At 55.7% G+C, this 15,538-nt stretch overlaps 1 protein-coding gene across 3 annotated transcripts in view; it reads left to right on the forward strand.

Moving 5' to 3' along the window:
* Positions 1-455: 455 nt before the first annotated feature.
* LOC122209726 (Grid2 interacting protein) overlaps positions 456-15,538 on the forward strand; it is a 32,728-nt gene continuing 17,645 nt past the window's right edge. Inside the window, exons 1-2 of one of the 3 annotated variants that reach the window (XM_042921849.1) lie at positions 456-869; positions 8,992-9,146. In XM_042921849.1, the coding sequence (XP_042777783.1) occupies positions 456-869; positions 8,992-9,146 (569 nt within the window). Of the gene's footprint in view, positions 870-8,991; positions 9,147-10,085; positions 10,100-14,406; positions 14,442-15,538 lie in introns of those variants that run through there. The other 2 variants (XM_042921851.1, XM_042921850.1) reach the window with 2 other exon arrangements.

Genomic DNA, 15,538 nt, shown 5'->3' on the forward strand with positions numbered 1-15,538 from the left:
TGTCACTGGGAAGTCCCTTTGCCACATGGAAGTTGGTGAATTTCAGGCACAGCTGGATCCAGGAGTTCAGACACTGTTTTAAGAACTAATTCTCGGGGCGCCTGGGTGGCGCAGTCGGTTAAGCGTCCGACTTCAGCCAGGTCACGATCTCGCGGTCCGTGAGTTCGAGCCCCGCGTCAGGCTCTGGGCTGATGGCTCGGAGCCTGGAGCCTGTTTCCGATTCTGTGTCTCCCTCTCTCTCTGCCCCTCCCCCGTTCATGCTCTGTCTCTCTCTGTCCCAAAAATGAATAAAAAATGTTAAAAAAAAAAAAAAAAAGAACTAATTCTCCACGTGGAGGCAGAGAGAATTAGAGGCTCAGACTGGCGCATCTCCTGGGCATCTAAGCGGCCTGCAGGGCCACAAGGAATCCCCTGGACAGTGTCTTTCCCTCTCCAGCCGCACCGCCAGCGCTGCCATGCCGGCCACCAACCAGGGCTGGCCCGAAGACTTTGGCTTCCGGCTAGGCGGCTCGGGCCCCTGCTTCGTCCTGGAGGTGACAGAAGGGAGCAGTGCTCACGCCGGGGGTCTGCGGCCCGGAGACCAGATCCTGGAGGTGGAGGGGCTGGCCGTGGGCGGCCTGAGTCGCGAGCACCTCGTGCGCCTGGCCCGGCGCTGCCCGCGCGTGCCGCCCAGCCTCGGTGTGCTCCCGGGCCCCGACGGGGGTCCAGCCGCGGGATCCGGACGCGCGTCCCCGACCGCAGCCCTAAGGCCGCTGCGCCCCAGCAGAGGCCTCTCCCTGGGCCGCGAGCTGCTGCGTCTGACGGGCCGCAAGCGCCCCGAGGCCGTGCACCGGGAGCGCAGGCGCAAGGCCCAGGAGTTCAGCCGCAAGGTAGGAGCCGCGAGGGGTGAGGGGTGAGGGGTGAGGAGTCGGGGTGGTGGGCAGGGGACCCTGGGCACGGGCCTGTTGTGGGCCTGGAGCTTGAGGCTCCCATAACCTGGAGCTGAGGAATCTTCTGGAGACATATTTACCAGAAATATAATGACATTCAAGCTTCAAAGCCCTGTACCTAATTTTGTAATTCTTAATCTTTTTTTTTTTTTAAGTTTATTTACTTATTTTTGAGAGAGACAGAAGGAGCCAGCGGGGGAGGGACAGAGAGAGCTAGAGAGAGAATCCCAAGCAGGCTCCACACTGTCAGCACAGAGCCTGATGCAGGGCTCTAACTCATGAGCCACGCACGAGATCATGACCTGAGCCGAAACCAAGAGTCGGACGCTTAAGCCGCTGAGCCACCCAGGCGCCCCGTAATTTTGTTGACTCTTGTTCGGTTGTTTTGTAGAAGTTGCTTTTCTTTTTTATTGACATACACAGGGGTATAAAGTACATCAAGTGTACAGATCAACACATTTAACGTATGCACACACCCTTGTAATCAACCACCTTCCTCAAAATGTAGAGCAACAGAATATAGATAATGACAAATGTAGAAAACAGAATGATTCCTTCTCCCCGGAAAGTTCCCACGTGCCCTTTTTTCTGTCCTATTCACCCCATCAAGAGGTAGCTGATATTTTTTTTTTAATTTTTTTTTAACGTTTATTTATTTTTGAGACAGAGAGAGACAGAGCATGAACGGGGAAGGGTCAGAGAGAGAGGGAGACACAGAATCTGAAACAGGCTCCAGGCTCTGAGCAGTCAGCACAGAGCCCGATGCGGGGCTCAAACTCACATACCGCGAGATCGTGACCTGAGCCGAAGTCGGACGCTTAACCGACTGAGCCACCCAGGCGCCCCAAGAGGTAGCTGATATTTTGAACTCCAACATTAGAGATGACTTTTGCCTGTTTGTGAGGTTGGTGTTAATGGATGTACTTGATGTTAATGGACGCACAGCACGTTCTCTTTGGCGCTGGGCTTCTTGTTATGCTCGTGACTGTCACCCACATCCTGTGGTAGTGGATGTTCCCTTCCATTGCCCGTATTACTAACATAGTGTCTTAGTCTGTTGTGGCTGCTATAACAAAACACCAGAGACCAGGGGGCTCAGAAACAAAAGGAATTAATTTCTCACCATTCTGGAGGCTGGAAGTAGAGGTTCTCAGCACACCAGCAGACTTGGTGTCTGGTGAGAGCCACTTGCTGGTTCATAGCTGGTGCCTTCTCCCTGTGGTGACAGGGGCAGGGGGACTTGCTGGGGTTTCTTGTCCAAAGGCACAAATCCCATTCGGAAGGTCTCTACCCAGAGCCCTCCCAGAGGCCCCACCTCCTAATACCATCGTCTTTGGGGCTTAGGATTTTAATATATGAATTTAGGAGGAACACAAACATTCAGAGAATAGCACATAGTGTTCCTTTTTTTAAAGAGTCACAGTTGTTTCATGCCCCCACAAAACTGGGATCTGGCCCTGCCTTACACAGCAGTGTGGCTGGCTAGCTGGCCATAGGAGGCCCCGGTTCATGTCCCCCAACCTTCCAAAAGCATTTCCTCTCAGACTTTGGCGTGAACGGGCCCTGAGCGGTGGCAGGTGGGAAGTTAGGGCTTCCCTGAGGACTGAGAGTGACAGCCTGGAATGACCACAAGAAGGGCCCAAGGTCTGAAGGGCCCAAGGTCTGAAGGGCCTTGCTTCCTACAGGAAGCAAGGGGTGGCTACCAGGAGAGGTGGAGACCCAGGGCTGGAAAGGAAGGTCTGAGGATGGTGTTGGCCTCAGGCCAGAATCCCAAGCAATCCCTGATTTGCAGAAACCTGACCCTTTTCTGGACAAATCCAGGCAAACCCAAGAAACTGGGGTGTGACACAGTCATGGAGGAAGAGGCTGACCAGTACGGTCATGTCTGTTTGGGACCATGGGCAAGGTCTCCATGCAGCAACCATCTCAGTCCATCCCCCCTCGTATAACTGTCTTCCAGGGCCTTCAGATGTGGATGCTGAGCCCAACACCTTGGGAACTCAGTTTGATGATTGGGACACCCTTCCTTGTCCTCCATGGAAAGGTCACTATTCATTCCTCCTCTTGGCAGAGCTTGACCATGAGATTTGGGGGAGCAGAGGGCTAGGAAGCCCTGTTTGCATTTGGCTGTTGCAGAAATGGCTCCCAGCCCACTGCCCAGTGTCAGACCTCCATTCACCTAGCCCAAGCTTGGTCCAGTCCTCCCTTCTTCTAAACCTACCCCCCCCCCCCGCCCCCCGCCAGGAACCTCAGCTCCACCATGTACCCTGGTATGACCCTTTGTCTGGGCAGGACCCCAACTTGAGCCTTTCAGCCCATGCCCCTGAGCAGGCCAGCCTCTGTAGCCAAGTATATGCAGTCACTCTCTCATACACACAACACTTAGCTCTGGCCTCCCTAGGTCAGCAGTGTCCAGCTCCTCAAAAGATATGACTTCCTTTCTATCCCCAGAATAGGCTCTGCTATCGTAGCAAACAACATCAAAGATCTTGATGTCTTTGCACAACCCACGGGTTTATTTTTCATCCATACAAAGTCCTCTAAAAGTCCAGGCAACACTCTGGGGTGGCTGACCTCTACATGAGGCCCTCAACATCCCAAGACGCCCCCATCTCAATGCGAGGCTTCAGGATTTTCTCTAGAAGAGAGCATGGAAAATTGTGCATCAGCTTTTAGGGACTTCAAAAAGCAAACTACTGCACCTGCAGTCAATGTTCATTGGCCAGAACTAGTCACGCTGCTGCTCCCAAAGGGTGCTGGGAAATGTAGTCTTCTGTGCGTCCAGGGAGGAGAGCTCGAAATATTGGTGAGCACTTGTGCCCCAATCCGTCCCGGCTGCTGTAACAGAATGCCACAGACTGGGTGGCTTAGAAACAACGAGGATTTATTTCTCACAGTTCTTGAGGCCAGAAGTCCAAGATGAGCGTGCCAGCCAGCATGATGGAGTGAGGGCTCTCTTCCAGCTTGCAGACTTCTCTTGTCCTCACAAGGGGGCAGGAGCTGGGAGCTCTCTGGGGCATCTTTCATAAGGGCACTAATCCCACCCACAAGCACCCCACTCTCATGACCTAATCACCTCCCAAAGGCCCCACCTTGTAATACCATCACACTGGACATTAGGTTATTAACATATGAGCGGGGGGTGGGGCAGGGGGTGCACCACCATTCAGACCACAGCAACTAGTAATGCCTGCTAGAATTCCAGATGACCTGGAAGGCCTGCCCGAGGCTCCGTCCAGCCTCTGGCGAGTTGGAAGGGGGCATGGTCAGAAACCCCAGAAGGTCAAGGTGGATATGAAGACCTGGCCACAAAGCAGGGCCAGGGTGGTGACCAGCGCGGGGAGGAACGTGACCGGCCGCCCAGGCCAGCCATGATGTGTTTTCTGGAGAGGGGGAGTGCTGGGTTCTGGTTAGAGCTCACCAAGCATCTCCAAAAACTGAGAGCAAATCCCCAGGAAAGACTGCCTCAGGACAATCAAGGGCTTTCTGACAATTAGCTTCCAGCGCTCTCCCTGCCCCAGTTTTTCCTCCTTGAAGATTCTGATATTTAATAGAAATCCATTAGTGTCCCGTGATGGTGCCTCACGCTTAGATATAGGTTGGGAGCATCTGGGTAATAGCTGACACCAAAACCGCACTGTGGCACAGGCCCCAGGGGGGAGGAACTATTTTTTCCTCTTTCTTACATAAAACGTCTTTCCAGCTAGCCATGTTCTCCTTTGAATTGAGGCTGCATCTGACTTTGATTTCAAAACCACTAACCTTCCTCGGCACAGTGGGTGTAAGAGAAGGGGGTGCTGGTGCTGCAGCCCACCCTGCTCACCACCAGGGAAACTGAGGTCGGCAGGGGAGCTGCAGGAAACGCCGTGAGAGGACAGCCAGCCACCACTGTGGCTCTTCAGTTCAGTTCCAGAAACATCCAGTGAGTGCCTACTATGTGCCAGGCCCTGTGCTCAGGTCTGGGTCTCAGGCCGTCGCATCAGGTCCTACCAGGCGGAGGAGACAGACGTGTGGGGTGCGTGTGCTAGGACTCAGGCCTGACGCCCTTGAACCGCTGTTTCTATGGCATCATCACCTCTGGAAAGCCTTCCTGAATCGCCTTGTGCGTCTATCTAGGAGGGAGTTAGACATGCAGTTCTGAAGTTCAGGAGCAGGCTCTGGGCTGAAGATCAAGGTCCAGGTCACCATTTGGGGTCCTTGCCCAGAGAATTGCCACAGGATGCTGCAAGAAGGGGGCGCACCGTAGTGGGTCAGGGCAGTTGGATAGAAATAGCAAGTGTAGATAGCTCTGGGCCAGAAAAGTTAAGGGCATGATGGGGTTGCAGGGCAAGAAGGACTTGATGTACTCATGTATTTACAGGTGGGGAGGGACTTGAACATTTGTAAAAGCTCAAGGGAAGGAGGCAGTAGAGACGCTGACATCCATGTGTTTCGCCATCATTGATTACGGGCGTGATGCGCCAGGGCTGGGGAGACAGCCGTGATGAGGGCAGGCGGGGAAACTGCTCCCCTGTAGCTCATGTTCCTGTGGGGAAAATCCAGAGAGGAAGTGGACAAATCTATAAACAAGCTATCTGGGCATAACGATCAAGGAGGTGAAGAAATAAACAGGGAGATGAGAGAGAGATGGGGGCCATTTGGCCAGGGTGGTCAAGAAGTGTCCTCAAGGAGGTGACTTTTGAGCGGAGAGCCACGTGACAAGTGGGTGGCAGGAAGAGAAGGTGGGGACAGGTGGGGCAGAGGGGTGTCTGTGGACTGGAGGGTTGACCTTGACCAGGAAGTGGGGAGCTCTTGGTTCTCGGGCGGCAGAGGGTTGTGGGGAAGGATGCTGTCTGTGGATGTCTGGAGGTGGATGGAAGGTGGAAAAGGTGGTACAGGACAGCCCCAGCTCTGGCTGAGGCTGCGCCCGCACTCCCCTAACAGAGATGCGTGGCAAACTCACAGGCTCGCTCTGCCGCCCAGCCTCCCACCTCTGCTTCGGGGTCAGCTCAGGTTGTCAGTGTCCAGACATACCTCAGACCCCTGACCATGAAGGGAGGGTTCTCGTGGAGTATGACAGACCATGGCTAACTGCTACATTAAAAAAGAAGTGTTTGGGGGCACCTGGGTGACCCAGTTAAGCGTCTGACTTTGGCTCAGCTCATGATCTCATGGTTCTTGGGTTCGAGCCCTGCGACAGGCTCTGTGCTGATGGCTCAGAGCCTGGAGTCTGCTTCAGATTCTGTGTTTCCCTCTCTCTCTGCCCCTGCCCCACTCACACTCTGTTTGTCTCTCTCTCTCTCAAAAGCAAATAAACATTTTTAAACATTAAAAAAAAAAAGCCACCTCACTCTTGTGATTCCATTCACAAGAAGTATCCAGTGTAAACAAATCCGTGGACACAGAAAACAGATTAGTGGCTGCCATGTGGCTGGGGGAAAGCGGCTGAGGGAGTGAGGACTTCGTGGGCATAGAGTTTCCATTTGGGGGGATATGAAAATGTTCTGGAACTGGATGGTGGTGATGGTTAAACCATGTTGTGAATGTACTTAATGCCACTGAATCGTACACATTAAAATGGTTACAATGGTAAATTGTATGTTATGTGCATTTTTACTACAGGAGAAAATAAAGGGAGAAATGATAACATGCACTCTTTTTCCTGACTGTATAAACCATATAAACTGTAGAGAAAATGGAAACCACTGACTTATTTAAAAAATCCAAATCACTCTAAAACTTAGTGCATATTTCCAATTCATAGATATATGCGTAATTGTATATGTATAAACATGTAACACTGCATATCCCATTTGTAACCTGTTTTTTTTCACTTGCCTGTTTATCACATTTTCCTGTATATTTTATAACAGCTTCATTGAGATATATCCACATGTCATACAATCCACTCATTTAAAGTGTACAATTCAGTGGTTTTGGATATAGTCACAGATTTATGCAACCATCACCAGGATCAATTTTATTTTTTTATGTTCGTTTAGTTTTGAGAGAAAGAGGCAAAATGTAAGCAGGGGAGGGGCAGAGAGAGAGGGAGACACAGAATCCAAAACAGGCTCCAGGCTTCCAGCTGTCAGCACAGGGCTCGAACCCAGGAACCGTGAGATCATGACCTGAGCCGAAGTTGGATGCTTAACCGACTAAGCCACCCAGGCACCACCACGATCAATTTTAGGACACTCTAGTTACCCCACCAAAAGAACCTCCACAGACTTAGCCATCACTCTCCATTTCATGTTTTTTTTTTAAATGTTTATTTACTTTTGAGAGAGACAGACACAGAATGAGAGTGGGTTAGGGGCAGAGAGAGAGAGAGAGAGACACAGAATCTGAAGTAGGCTCCAGTCCCTAAGCTGTCAGCACAGAGCCTGACACGGGGCTCGAACTCACAAGCTGTGAGATCATGACATGAGCCGAAGTCGGACGCTCAACTGACTGAGTCCCCCAGGCGCCCCTCCATTTCATGGTTTTAAATAAAGATCTTCAGCACCATTTTTTCTGACCAAATAGTCCCACCTTACATCAAATGTAAGATGCCATCTTGCACCATCAATTGCAAGATGCCCGTTTTATTGACCATCAACAGAGAAAAACCTGTGCCAGTTAACCCATGACCCGTATTTCCTTATTACTTACTCATCATTTAGTTTAGTAGTCATTGAAAGAGAATTTCTAGACTCATTTGGAACATATTTAGTACCGGCAATGCACGTAAGTCAGTTCAAGTAACACGGTGAACATCTATGACCACATCCATATACACGCGCAGGAACAGCAATTAGCCATAAGATACATCCTGATTTCAGAGATGCTCGCCCCCAGAATCAACGATGTCCAGTACCACAGGGTATCAGGTGAACTTGGCTCTCCAACAACAGAAGTTGACTGTGCTAACTTGGGCAGGAGAAAGGGATTGGGGGGGGGGGAACGGTTCACAGAGTCGGCACTGGAGATCCAGCCTTAGAACCGGGACAGGACCAGCAACCTGAGGTCCAGCTGTCCTAAACCACCCAGTTAGGACAAGTCCGCTCAGGGTGCACTGCGGAGCTTTGCCACCACCCTGAGCAAGCTTTGCTGTCCCCCTATCTCTGCATCATCTTTTCAAGAGGCAAAACCCTGGACAAGAGCCTCCAACTGCCCAAAGCTACCCTTGGCTGCCCCATAACTGCCAGAGTCTTGCCCCCCACATGGTTTGGGGTTTCCCCCTTTCTTGGCTGAATAGCCAGGACTACAACTACCCCCCCCCCCAAAATGGATGTGCTACAGTTATTTATCCAGTATTATCAGGATTTCTGTATTGCTTCCAATGTCTCCATGAACAATGCAGAGTGAACCTCTTCACTCATAAATCTTTGTGCATAGTCTTGTCTTTCAGGACAGATCTAGGATACGTTTCTAGATCATTGGGTAAAGCCCTGGTGCATTTTTAGGCTCTGAACACACTTACCAAGCTTCCCTCCAGAAACACGGTGCCCGTTTGCATGCCCCTTTCCAACGGCTGCATGGACTCCTCTGAGTAGATGTACCTTGATTGGTACCAGCTGGTTTGGACACAAAGCAGAAGAAAACAGAAGTCCAGAGAGAGCACTGGAGGAGTCCAAATTCAGGGCTAGGCACACACCCCGGGGCTTTTTTGTGGTGCCAGAATGTTCCCTGTGGGATCTCTCAGCGAACCGTGTGGTGGCAGGGAGTATAGTGTTATAATAATAGTAACTAGCAATTATTGAGTGCCTGGCACATTTTAAAGCTCTAGTATTGATTCCTTTGATCCTTACAATACTCGGTGGAAGGGCGGTCTCTGGGTTCGAGTCCTGACCCCGTGGCCTTGGGCAAATCAACCCCACCTCTACCAGCTTCCGTTTGCTTAGATGTCAATGAGGATCTCAGCCCTGCCGCCTTGTATGGCCGCCGTGAGGCTGGAAATGACGTGACTTGGGTAAGGAGCTCACGACGGAGCTCAGGCAGTGCTCCAACTGTCCTGCGGAGGGAAATTGAGGGAGGCGCCGGAGGCGAGCAGTATTCTGTTCTGGGTCCCTGTGGTGGTTCACCAGATCCTTCCTTGCAGGTGGATGAGATCCTGGGGGACCAGCCAACCGCCAAGGAACGGGTGTTCGCTGCCCTGAAGCAGTTTGCGGCACAGCAGCGAGTTGATGACCTGGTGTGGGCGCTCACCCTGGTGCTGCCCAGAGAGGCCCGTGCACCACTCATGGACAACCTCAGGTACCTTCGTTGGGGGAGGACTGGGCGGGCAGAGTGTGTCTTGCTTAGAGATGTCCGCTGTTCTGCCGCTGCCCCAGGCGCTATGCTGTGCGTCCTGCCACGGAACTGAACCCCAACACTGACCCACTCGCAAGGTGGGCCGGTGGCCTGAAGGCCGACCCTGGGAAGGGCGGCTGTTGGCTCTGCTGGGTGCCAGGGCATCACTGTGTACGAGTCGGGATGGCTGCTGGATGCTGGGCTGGGACAGGCTGCAGAGAGGACCCATCTCCTGCAGGAAGGACGCCCCGTGCTACAAACAGTGTGTGCTCTCTGCCCTCTGATGATGCCTGCTGTGCGCCAGGGACCTCACCAGGGCCCTAGAGAAACACTCTCTGGCTGAATCACCCCAGCACTATTATTATGCCCATTTCTCGGAGGCAGACTGAGGCTCAGAGAGGTTAAGAGGCTGGCCCAAAAGTCACACAGCAAATGAGTGCTGTCACAGGACCATGAACCCATCAGCTGTGCACTTTGTGTTCTGCTCAGCTTTGGACCCTGTCAGTTTATCCTTTAGGAAAAAAATTTCCTGGTGGGTTTACACCTGGCGTGGCCCCTGAGTCTTCTGAGCCCCCTACACCCACCCCCTCTCCCACCAGGGCATCACAGCCCAGCACAGCACAGCTTTGATCAGGCCCCCTCCGAGTGATGCCTGATGCCTTCCCTGCCGGGATCCCGCGGGGTCTTTCTCTCCTCACCCTGCCTCCAGGGCCTGCGATGGCTCCCCCCTCCCCCTTCCTGGGCTCAGCCCGCCCCCTCCCCTTGCTGCCATTCACCCCACAGCCTGCCCCTCCCTCTGGGCCTGGCCAATGTCAGGGACAGGGCTGGCCACCCCCCCACCAAGCCCGGGCGCGGCGTCTCAGCTCTGCAGCGGAGCACAGAAGGCCACCGAAAGAGGCCACCATGAGCTGCCTGGGGTGAGTTAGGGGCCTGCCCCTTGCTAGGAAAATCCAAAGAGAGAGAGAAAAAAAAAAGTTATTTCTACAGCCTAATTTTCAGCGGATGATGCGCTGGCGCTGAGGGCTCCCTGGGGAGGTGATGGATGGGCAGCCCCCCACCCCGCCCATCTCCACCAGGGCTGGGTTAGGGGCGAGGGCGGCTCGCCGTCCCCTGGGAAGTTGGCACACTTGTGTCGAGGCTGCTAGCAGCTGGACTCAGCTGGCCCTCTCGGTCCCCCTCGTCTCCCTTCGGAGCTGCCCCGGCTTCCGTCTCTGTCGCCTCTGTCTCCCAGGACAGCCTGTCTGCCTCCCTGAGCCTGCTTTCCCGTTCGTTAGTCCCCAGGCGACCGGCAGTGGGTCAGGAAGAGCTGGGGTGGGGGAGGCGCCCCCTTGGGTGTGCTTGGTTTAGAACCCAGGGAAGTGGGAACCCTGGACAGCCGGGGATGCCCGGTCCCCGCAGCATCCCCGGGGCGCTGCTGGGGAGGATGAACCGGCAGCTCTGTTGTCAGCGATTGTCAAGTTCGACAGGAAAATTGGGGAGGATGCTGGCAGAGGGGGCGGCGCCCAGCTGGGCTCTGCAGGGAGAGGGGTACCTTGGCAGCGTGTGGCCTCAGCCGCCCCCGCCCCCATCTCCTTACCGTCCACCTCCCCACCCCCACTCCCAGGCTCTGTTGGCCCACACGCTGGGTTCCAGGGTTGCGGCAGTGATCCCCGTGCAGCACCTTCTGTGGGAGAGCTCACAGGGGGTATGGAGGAGCCACAGATACAGTTACCTGTGATTCTGAGGGCTGAGTGCCAGCAGCCCAGGGCTAACTCAGCAGGGCGCAATCAGGACAGGCTCCCTGGAGGAGGCCGCAGGTGCCCCTGCTGTGGCTCAGTGACCCTCCGAGTCTGGCAGCATGTCCTATGGGGGTGGGAAGACAGCCCCCTAGAAGATTTCATCAGGGCCAGGCATGTAGCCACAGAAGTGGACCCTGCCAAGGCGAGGGTGGTGCCGCTCGGTACCCAACACTGGGCACCCAACAGTACCCGGCCGTGAACCACCTTGCTGGGGTGGGTGGCCACAAAGAGCCACCGCTGCAGCCTTGGGATGTCCCATTGGGGAGAGACAAGGTTTAAATGAGAGATTGAGCAGCAAGCGGTCGGTGAACCTGTGTGTGTGTGTGTGTGTGTGTGTGTGTGTGTGTGTGTGTGAGAGAGAGAGAGAGAGAGAGAGAGAGAGAGAGAGAGCGAGCTTGGCAGAGGCTGGAACCCACCCCAATCACCGTGTGACCTCTGAGGGGTGGTCCCAGGGGCCAGATCAGAAGGCTTGGGGAGAAAGCAGAGGGAGCGGTGAGATCATGGAGCACAGCAGCCACGTGTGCCTTTTTAAAAATTAAATTTAATGATTATTAAATAAAATTTAAAATTCAGCCTCTCCGGCTCGCTGGGCCCATTTCGAGTGCCCAGTAGCCACGTATGACTAGTGGCTCCCGTGCGGGACAGTGCACATTTAGAACGTGTCCATCGCCGCAGAAAGTTCTCCTGGTCGGTGCTGCCATGAGGGTAAGATCTGGGTCAGCGGTGGTAACGTAGGCCAAGGGGTTCGTTCTGCAGCTCAGAGCCTAATGTGGATCTATCCCCAAAGGGATCCCAGTTTGATGAAGGGATAAAATGACTTCCTAATTAGGACGGGCCAGGCAGTTTGGGAAGTGTGACGTAGTCAGGAGGGAGCAGGGGAGCGAAGGTGGCTTTGTAGTCTGCTGTGTTCCAGGGAATTTAGAAGGAGCCGGAGGGGCAGCTGGGTGGGAGGAGAGGGAAGCAAAAGCCGTGATGGAGGAAGCTGGGATCTGGAACCCCAACAGACCTAGCTTGAACCCCCGGGTCCACTCACTGGCCATGCAGCCTTGGGCAGGCTGACTGGCCTCTACAGTTTGTCTGAAGAATGGGGCTGCCAACCCTTACGTGTTCCCAGCAGGGCTCTCGGTAGGAAATCACATAAATGAAGTGTGCCAGCTACAAGCAAGGAAGAGATCGGTTGAGAATCTGGGGTGAGGGGACACCTACACCCCACTTCATCCTCTTCTGCTTTAATGACAAATGTCCGAGGCACCATAATGCCAAGCGATTGGGAGAATTCTTATGAAACTGAGCAGAAGTACAAGGGACATAGTATGTGCTCAGTTAGTGTGGGCTTCCCCTGGGGAAGATCTCTTTCTTCCTGGCACTGTTGGCATTTGGGGCCCAATAATTCTCTGTTGCGGGGGGTGGGGGTGCTGTATGTTGTCAGATGCTTACAGCATCTCTGGCCTCCACCCACTAGATGCCAGTAGCACACTTTCCTCCCAGTTGTCACTTTGTGACAGCCCAAATTGTCTCCAGACAGTGCCAAATGTCCCCCGGGGGGCAAAATCACTCCCCAGTTGACAACTGCTGTCCTAGAGTGATGTGCCTTTAGTAGCATCCTCTTGTGGGGCAGGCTCTGCGGCAAAGGCCAGCTGTCGGCTGACCCCTGCCCTCACCCCCCACCATGTCGTCTTGGGCTATCTGGCCAGGTGCAGATATTATCCCCTTCTGATGCCTTCACTGTGCGCTGGGCTGCTGGGGCAGAGGGGCGGCATGTGCTGTGGACAGACAGGGACGGGGACAGGGGGCGACAGTGACACCTGGCCCCAAGGCGGCGTGTGCACTTGTGCCTGTGTCTGGCATTTGCTCTGTGCTCACACCTCCTCTGCCCACAGCAAGGTGGACCGACCGTCTTCATGGCCTTCGGGCAGGCCTGGTTCTGGATGCTGGGCCATTGCATCCGGAGCCAAACAGAAACGGCTCGTGATGGGACAGCGCTGGCCCTGCAGATGTCAGGGAGCTGTATTGACTCTGGAGGTTTTCGGGCATTTCTGTCCCTGGCAGGGCTGAGGACAAGGCCTGGGAGGATGCCGCATGAGTGCTGGCTCCGGCTTCCTGCTGCTGCTGCTGCTGCTGCTGCTGCTGCTGCGGGGAGAAAAGCAGGCCTGGTTGATAACATGAGGGCAGCGGCCTCACTGGGGCCAGGAACGTGGGGCTGCGGGTGGACTGGGCAGCATGGTCTGAACTGAGTACCAGGTCTGACCATGCAGTCCTGCAGGGGCCTCCCTGTGACCGGCTGCAGGAGCCCCTAGGCAGGACCACGTAAGATGTTCCTTCCTCCCAGTGACTGACACAGACCTATAGGCCAGGGGGTTTCTGCCTCTGCAGTGCCAGTCTCTCTGGGTAGTGGCCACCTCGTGGTGAGGAGACGGCTTTCTGTTGATGTCCCCCAAGAAGCCCTCAAGATGTCCTGTGTCTGTGTTTCCTGAGGGCGAGCAGGACTTGATCAGCCAGCAATGACCATGCAGTGGGTTCTCTGGGGTCAGTTCCTGCTCTGACTCCCAGGGAGTAGCAGGCCCAGAGCCAGAGAAGGGTCCAGACCCCCTGTCTTGTTAACTCCCACTTCTCCCCTTAGCTGTTCCTCCGATTCTCTCCCAACAGGAGGCCGGCTGGCCTCCTGAGCCTCGGGAGTTGCCCCAGCCTGGCCGCCCCTCCTCACTTCCCCTCACTCACCAGATCTCACGTACTCTCCTTCCTCTGTGTTTTTAGAACCTAGCCACTTACCTCACCCCACACCCTTCCCTGTTCCCCTCCCAGCCTCACCCACTCCCCTGGTGCACCAAAACCTCTGGGGTCCCTCCGCCTCTCCTTAAATCCTGAAACAGACCCTCCCCTGTCTCCTCGAGGTTCTCAGTGTTCAGTCTCAGCCGCTGACAATGGCGTTCAAGGCCTCCCTCTCTAGCCTCTTGATTAGCGCTTCTCTCCGGGGTAGGTGAGAAGGGCTTCCCCGCGCTGACCCACTCCTTGAAGCCTAACGCTAAGACCACCCTCTCCGGAAAGACTTCCCGTGCCTACAAAAGAAAGTCGGAGCTTCTCCCGAACTGTGGGGTTCAGTCTCGCGGCAGCCAGGTGCAGGGGGCCCGGGCGCCAGGGCCCGAGGGGCTGGAGGCGAGGCACCTGGGGAGGGACTGAAGAAGCCGGCCGAGCGCAAGCCGCGTTGACAGCCCCGAACCTCCCCCCAGATGCCCCGGAGCTAGCGGAAGGGTCCCCCGTGGGGGCGGGGCGGGGCGGGGCCACCCGAGAAGGGGCGGGAGCGGGGCCGCGGGCCCGGGCGGCTCGGGAGGGGCCGAGTGCGCTCGCCCGGCAGAGGCGCGTGGAGTCGCGGCGCCCTCGCTCCGCTCGCGGGCTCGGCCACCCCTACCTGTCGGCACCTGCCGCGCCGCCGCCGCCGCCGGCTCCAGATGGGGAAGGACCAGGGCTTCTCTCGGCACTTTCGGTAGTTCCCCCCCCCCCCGCGCCCCGCGCCCCCGGGAACTGTGCGCCCTGGGCGCGGCGCACCCCCCTCGGGCGGCCTGAGAAGGGGTGGGGCTGGGGCACTGAGGTGGACACCCACCCCGCACACGGGGGCGAGTTCCCCGCGTTGGGTGCCTGGAACCTGCCTGCGCCTCTAGGGGTCGGGATGGGGGTGGGGGGAAACCAAGGGCTGAGACTGAAAAGCCCTCTCTCCTTCCTACGATTGGGCAGATGGAGAGAACTGGCCAGAGAGCCATGTCAGGGAATGTGGTGGAGAGAGAGGACCCTAGGGCAACCCCTAGGAGGAACCTGGGGATGGATTTACACCTGACCCCCCAGGCAGAGAGAACAGAGCTGACTGACTGAAGTTGTGTGGCCAGGGAAGAGTCCTGTGGTCTCAGAGAAGCCCGTTGGCATAGCAGGGATCTGAGAGTCCTGGGGCAGCCATACCCGCAGAGTCAGAGGGGCAGTGGTCCGTGAGGCCCTCAGAACAGACCCAGGGCTGGGGTACCTGGCCAGACTGAGCCTCATGGAGGCCGACACAACCAGGAAGGGCATCTGGTTCACAAGGCAGCCTTGGCCTCTGGCTTAGCCCTGAGGACACCAAGCAGGGAAAAGGCCACCAATCTTTTCCCACCTGTGCAGTTGGTGACTCACTGTGGTTACCACCCCGGGGGGCATAAGGCCTTTTCTAATTGCTGCTGGAGGGTGGAGCTGGGTGGTCATCTGGCCCATGCCCAGGTTCGACCTAGGGGCTGGGGGAGCGGGGCCGATGCCTTCTGGAGCCTGGGGCTGGAGCCCCAAGTGGGAGGTGGGCAACTTCCCGCTTGTCATCCCTCTGCTTGAGCTTGAGACACGTGGTGGGTCTGGGAGGGTGTGGGGAATGTGCAGGCCAGGCAGATGGAAGTGTCAGGCTCCGGAGACCTAGAGTGACCATCTGGGGAATGAGGCTGAGGCTCTATATTTTCGGGAATCGCTGTGGATGAGCAAGGACAGCATCAGGCCAGGATGCTCCTGGAAGAGTTGAGTAGGCCTTTCATCCTGGCCTCCTGGTCGCCTGAAACATTCAGAGGTGGGGGT

The sequence above is a fragment of the Panthera leo genome, chromosome E3, assembly GCF_018350215.1.
Source record: "Panthera leo isolate Ple1 chromosome E3, P.leo_Ple1_pat1.1, whole genome shotgun sequence".
NCBI lineage: Eukaryota > Metazoa > Chordata > Mammalia > Carnivora > Felidae > Panthera > Panthera leo.